Below are 6,903 nucleotides of genomic sequence, written 5' to 3' on the forward strand. Positions count from 1 at the left end.
AATCATTCCTTTACTCTTGCTAGTACCTGTCTTCTAGGTCTGTGCTATCTAATATGGTAGCCACTGGCCACATGTGGCTATTTACATTTAACTTAATTAAAATTAAATTAAAAATCACTTTCCTAATGTCAGTAACCATATTCTAATTGCTTATAACCAGTAAGCATTTACATAGCTGGTGGTTACTGTGTTGGATAGCACAGATGCAAAGCATTTCTGTGGTCTCAGGAAGTTGTGTTGAACAGCACTGCTCTGGATTGTAAGCTGTTGGGACAGATGACCATTTGTGTTAGTTTTAACAACATGCACTGCAGGCTCTTGATGAGTTTTTTAGAATATGTGAATGAAAACTTACCCATGCCATCCTTTAATTACTTGCCAAATTTTTTATTTGTAATTTTTCTTTTTGAGACATTTTATGATTCAGCAATATGGTATTTCCCATTTACATAGTATATATAATATGTATCCTGTACCACTTAAAATACTATGAGCACGAATCTTAGAGATTAACATTATAGAGATGCTATTTGCATTATACTCCTTGTGTGGCTAAGTCATTGGGCTAACGTGCATTTTAAACGCTTATTTTTTTAAATTTAAGTTTTAACGGTGACTCCCTGATGATCGTTCCTTGGCATGAACACAAACACCGAGCTAAGGATTGGTGCGAGGAGCTGGCTTGCAGGTCAGTATGAGCCTGCAGGAGGCATCTTGGCTTCTCTGTGGGATGGGTAAACTGATGGCCCTGGCAAAGTAGTGTCTGACCAATGAAACCTTACTTGATGACACTCCCTAATTTAGAAAGTTTGAGTGAAGTTTTAAAAACCTCCTTTGACTCAGTTATGTTAAATTTTTTAATGGAAAAATTAAATGCTACAAAAGAATTATGTTACAAAATGATGCTTATTACAACAACTGTTTTCATTTTGTGTTATTCCCTTTCGGTCTTTCACATATAGTGATACTAATTTTTTTTATAGTTGTAATTATGGTATGTATGCAATTTTGTTATGGATTAGTTTTAATTTTTATTCTTGTCAGATTTAAGTTTGGGAAGCCTCAGAATGTGTAGGCATCCAGTACTGCAGAAGGGGGATGGGAGTCGGTGTGGGGCTGAAAATTCACATGAGGGATGTTGGAATCTCTTTATGCCCTACTCCTCAAAGTTGGGTAAATACTCCTTCACTCTCTCTCCTTCCTTTTTGTTTTTTGTTTTTCATGTGAGACAAGAGGTTTATGTTTTTTTTTTCTTTGACTCATGCATTGAGGCAGAGGGCCTCTAAATTGAGCTAGAAAACCTTCAAATTACTGGATATTAGGCACAGCATAGGAGGAGTTGAGTTTTTGGTTTGAAAATGTGGGCATTTAGAAAATGTATGACCTGAATGTCCAAACTCTGGTTTTCTTCTCACTCCCTGCTCCTAGATGCAGGCATGTTCCCTGAGTAGAAGTTTAGAGAGTTCTTTTCTGGAGAAATGAGTAACCTCTGAAAAGAGGTTTCTAGATACTGAGATATGGTCCTCAAAGGTTAGTGCACCACAAGGTCATAATGAAGGCAACAAATGAACAGGTTCTGCTACCCTGCAGAGCTTCCTGGACATCCAAGGTTAGACTCCAGCAGAGGAACAAATGAACAAGAAGGGCGAAACATACAGAAAATGAAACTGAAAGAAAGTGATACCACATACACAAAGAAAACTTCAAAAATTATCATTAATATTACCTGGAGATAAGAGAAGATACTGTATTTCTGAAATATCAGTATCATTGTATAAAATAGAAACAGAATTAAGAGAAATTTAGGACATTAAAAATGTGATAGTTGGTACATAAAAATTAGAAGAGTTGGAAGATAAAAGCAAGAAACTTTCCTAGAAATTAGGTTAAAAATACATAACTAGAAAATAAGAGAGCAGATATTTAAAAATCAAGTCTAATACTCAAGTTATAGATGAAAGAGATGTCATGGGTAATAGAAGGGAGGAAATTATAAGAAATAGTTCAAGCCTATTGCTTTGAATTGAAGATTATGCATCCTCAGAAATGCCTATTACATTACAGCATAACACCATGACCTTCCAGAATACTAGGGATACAGTCTTGTGAAGAAAAAGGCATGTTACATAAAAGGAGTTAAGAATCAGAATGACCTCAGGCACCTCAGGAAAAACACTAGAAACTAGGAAACAATAGAGCAATCCTTTGAAACTTTTGGAGGAGAATATTTTTTTTTGCTATAGATTTCTGTATCAGTTAAAATCACAGTCAGATATGAAGTTAAACACCTAAAGGTTTATAAAATGTACTGTTGCCGTTGTAATGTCTATGGTAATTGATAGTGTAGAGTTGAAGGGGAGACTGGGGAGTGTGGAAAGCAAGAAGAGAGCTGGGCTAACAAGCCTGTGTCCTTGCTGGTACTCATGCTGGGGGAGAGGAGGATGCTGTAGCAAAGGTGACTGAAAAGGGGCAGCCAGAGGGAGGAATGCTTCACAGCGTGACGGCAGACTGGCAAGGGGCAAAGGGCATTTCCAGAAGGGGGAGCGATCAGTTCTATCAAAGGGTGCTGAAAAGGAAATAAATACATAGAACTGAAAGAGGTATCAGATGAACTCAACGTTACTGTTGGCCCCTTTTCCCTGCAACAATAGAGCAGATGTAAGAGATGCCAGGAGGAGTGAGTGATGTGCTTCGTGTGGCAGAGCTGGGGGAAAATCCCTGGAAGAATGTTAACAACACTGTGAGACTAGTAAATGAAGGACCATTCCATATATAGGGAGGTTTTATTGTAGTGGCAGGTGTAAGCAAAGTAGGTTGTCTAAGACATGTGGATAAAATGTCCCAATGTTTACAGGCTGTGTTTCTGCTAATAATTTTAACAAAAATAACAGTAAATAAAATTAAGCACTTCCTTTGTGTCAGGCAGTGCTCTGTTATTTTGAATTTTCACAACATTCTTGTATAGTGTTTGTCCCCATTTAAATAAAAGGAATAAAAGGAATAAATAGGAATAAAGGAGATCTTAGACTAGTTTTAGTTAAGGAATTTGCAGGTTTCACAGCTTTCAGTGATGGAATTGTACGTTTGATTCTATTCTGACTCCGAAGCTCATTGCCTTACGGTAAGAACCATTGTAGAACCAGTCATGTGCTATCAGCTTGCTTTAGATGAATGACTATCCCTAATGGAACATAGCATTTTTACATATGCCCATCTGATATCTCTTAGTTTGTTACTTTCTATTATTTTTTTTTTTTGTCCTTAATCATGGAAGGCAATTGGCCGTGATCATTCTCATTAAAAACTCCTCAGAGTCTGTGATCCCCACGATGTCAGCCCTGTGTACGTTCCTCCAAGATGTGGTTTCTTTTCTTCACATTTGATAGGGAATGGTATAGAGTAGTCCTGCGCTGTGCAAATGTCAGTACCATACTAAATTGCTGGCACCTAGTAGAGGTATATTATCAACATAAATAAAATGTATTTCTTCTTATTTTTATGAACATCGAGAACAAGATTTCTTAATTCAAATTCAAATTGGAATTGCTGGGGATATTTTCCTAAACTAGGCCTGGCTGGCCAGCACAGGTGATTTTGATTGAGCGGGCCTGTGGTAAGCACCCAGCTGTGTATATTTTGTAAAAGCCTCCCTCGGTGATTTTCGATTTTGTTAATACTTATTTGATTGATTTGTGGCGTAGCTGTTTTGATGTATTATGCCTTCTGATTTTTTAAATCGGGAAAACCGGGGGAAAATAAATTAAGTATCCAAAAAAGTCTCATTTATCTTGTCAGGGTGCGTGTGCATGTGATAAGATACACAAACCACATCCATGTGTGCTCTCTGTCTCTGTAACCTACTCTCTCCCCATCTCTGTCCCTGTCTTTCACAAAATTATATGTTTTTCCAACATTCTAGTCAGTTATTAATTGGTCCTTTTGTGCTTCACAGAATGGTTGTTGAGCCAAATCTCCAAGATGAAAGTGAATTCTTGTATGCTGCACAGCCTGAGTTACTAAGGTTCAGGACGACCCAGCTTACGGTGGAGAAGGTTATGGACTGGTATCAGACCAGAGCAGAGGAAATAGAGCATTATGCCCTGCAGGTGAGGGGAAATGGCAGCTGCTGCTCAGTAATGCTAGTGGAACTGCCTGGGATCCTTAGGATTCAGTACACGGAGTGGGGGCTGACAGCAGTGCAGGAATCATGTATATAATTGCAAGAGATGAATTGAATATTTATTTCTTAGTTATCCTGTGCATTAGAACGTTGTGTGGCTTTTGTTTTGGATTCTTACAGAGCAGGTGCATACAAGTAACGTTAAAACCTAAGTTGCAAAATGTGGTACATATTGTCTCTTGTTTTCTATATATTTTTCATAGGCTTAACACCATATAATTTAAAAGATCATGTCTACTTACAAATGCTTGGTTAATCCACTGTTTTATTGCAGTAATACAGTTGATTGTAACTTTGCCTTTCAGGAACCCTGTTTGAAGTCGTTTCTAACGTTTTCCTGAAGTTCATGCCTAATTTCTCTCAGTTCTTAGACACTTTTACAGAGATGCCAAACAGCTGCATTAGAGAAGGATCTGGAAGAGAGAGATGAGGATTATACTGAACCTTTTGGGTATCTGAATACTGATCTTCACTCTTCAGCTAATAGACTTTATGACTCAGACCTATTGCCTGCCTTTTCTGTACGTTGATTTTCCCTTGGGGTTGGTTCTAGCCAGCAGACGACAATTTCTTTCTTCCACATTCAATCTTTACTTTTTACCGCCTGTCCTACCATCAGCCTTTGATTTGACAGGAAAGGTGAATCCGGCGGGTCTGGTGAAGCAGCAGTACCATGGGAGGTAATATATACTCCCTTGTTTAAATTTCTACTTAGTTGAGCTTCAAGTCAATGACAAATTTTTAGAAAATTTTAAAAATAAATAAATAAAATGAATTTCTACTTAGTATATCTAGCCTGGCCCATGTGTTTCCATATGGTAGACTTCTTGAATTTCTGCTTAACCTAATTCCTATTTATAATACTCATAGCATTGAAGATGAATTATTTACTGAGCTGTTGGGGATATTCTAGACTAAACTCTTTGGGTGATGGCCAAGAACATTTGTGATTGACATCCTAAGTGTATGAAGATGCACTTTTGAAAATGTGTAGAATCTGAAGAGATAACACAATGAAGTGAATCTCTGGAAATAAGCTAGTTCAATTACTTTAATTCTGTATTTTATAAATAAAGTTCACAGAAAGGAGAATGAACGTCTTGCACAGGGACACACGGTGGCAGAGCCAGATAAAATCTGGGTCCCTGTATAATCTTTTAAAATGGAATCTATATAAAAAAACTGTTAAAAAAAAAAAAAGATCAACTACACGTAGGTTGTTGTAACATGAACCTAGACATTTTTAAGACTTCAGTGGTACCGTATGACTTATAGGAGTTTGGCAAATACATGTGTTCTACGGTTATCTCTGGCTAACAAGAAAAATGATTTTGTTAGAGGGACATGTTTTGTTTGAACGTTTTGTAGTTTCCTAGTTGAACTTCTAGATAACGCTCTTTGAGAATAAGGAGAAAAGTGTGTCTGGTTTGTGTGTATATTTATACATTAAAAAACTTATCTCTAGGTAGTTTTGTCTGTTGAGCTAGGAATGTGAATTAAAAAATTTCTCATGTCAATAAAAAGTGCTGGGCAACCAGTATCATGAATTTTGAAAGATCATTAATGATTCCTCAATTTTTGGTGTTTAAATATTTTGTAACCCAAATTTCAAACATTATTCGGTTTCAAAAAATTAGTAACAGAAAAAAATGCCACAGTGGAATGCAAAATAAGCTGTGGGTTTTTTTTTTTTACAATTAACTATTTTGTTATTTATTTATAGACTTTGTTTTTTAGAGGAATTTCAGGTTTGCAGAAAAATTGAATAGGAAATACAGAGTTCCCATGAGTCCCCTTTCCCCACATGGTTCCCCCGACCCACAGGTTATTAGTAACGTCCTGCATTTGAGCAATGCATTTGTTAGCACTGAAGAATCAAGATGTCCTTTAGTAGGTGAACCGATAAATTGTGGCGTGCCCACAGTGGAATATTTACTCAGCTCTAAAAAGAAATGAACCGTCAAACCGTGGAAGACATGGAGGAACCTGCAATGCCTATTACGTAGTGAAGGAAGCTAATCTGAAAAGGCTGCATACTGTATGATTCCAACCATATGACTTTTGGGAAAGCCAAAACCGTGGAGTCAGTGAAAAGATCAGGGCTTACAAGGGGCTAAGGGAGATGGAGGAATGAATGGACAGAGCACAGAGGAGTTTTAAGGCAGTGAAACTCTTCTTCATTGGATACTATAATGGTGCATATGTGTCACTGTGCAGTCGTCAAAACCCTTGGAATGTACAGCACTAAGAGTGAACCCGAATGTAAACCGTGGCCTTTGGGTGATGATGATGTGTCAGTGCAGGTTCATGGGCTCTCGTGGGGGTACTGATAGTGGGAGAGGTTGTGTGGTTGGAGGGTGGGGCAGGAGGTATATGGAAATTGTACTTTTAGGTCAATTTTGTGGCAAACCTGAAACTACTCTAAACAATGAAGTGTGTTAAAGGAAACACCTACAGAGCTTTCTGAAACTTAAATTTGTAAATCACCTAGTGATAATGCCTGGACATCTCGAATTCTCTTTTTGAGTAATAAGGGATAATTATAAAGAAAGTAAGATGATTTTGGAGGACTTCACTTGGCTTGTATTCTTTCTCTCATTCTTTCATTTATTTTAAAACACTTAGAGGCTTTTTTTTTTGCTTCATGTTAGGTATTGATGTTTCATGTGGGTTATGCTGTGATCAAAGTGATATCTGACATAGTTTTATCTTTTTCATTTTTA

At 37.3% G+C, this 6,903-nt stretch overlaps 1 protein-coding gene across 2 annotated transcripts in view; it reads left to right on the plus strand.

Annotated features, from left to right (window-relative positions):
• The window catches only part of NBAS (neuroblastoma amplified sequence), a 466,664-nt gene that overhangs the window by 181,082 nt on the left and 278,679 nt on the right, over positions 1 to 6,903 (plus strand). For both annotated transcript variants that reach the window (XR_001005077.1, XM_011971446.1), the window contains exons 22-23: positions 605 to 688; positions 3,953 to 4,106. Coding sequence is in view for 1 of the 2 variants with exons in the window: in XM_011971446.1 (XP_011826836.1) it covers positions 605 to 688; positions 3,953 to 4,106 (238 nt within the window). In the remaining variant the exon portion in view is untranslated. The remainder of the gene's footprint in view (positions 1 to 604; positions 689 to 3,952; positions 4,107 to 6,903) is intronic.

Source organism: Mandrillus leucophaeus, unplaced genomic scaffold (assembly GCF_000951045.1).
Source record: "Mandrillus leucophaeus isolate KB7577 unplaced genomic scaffold, Mleu.le_1.0 Scaffold122, whole genome shotgun sequence".
NCBI classification, from domain to species: Eukaryota; Metazoa; Chordata; class Mammalia; order Primates; family Cercopithecidae; genus Mandrillus; species Mandrillus leucophaeus.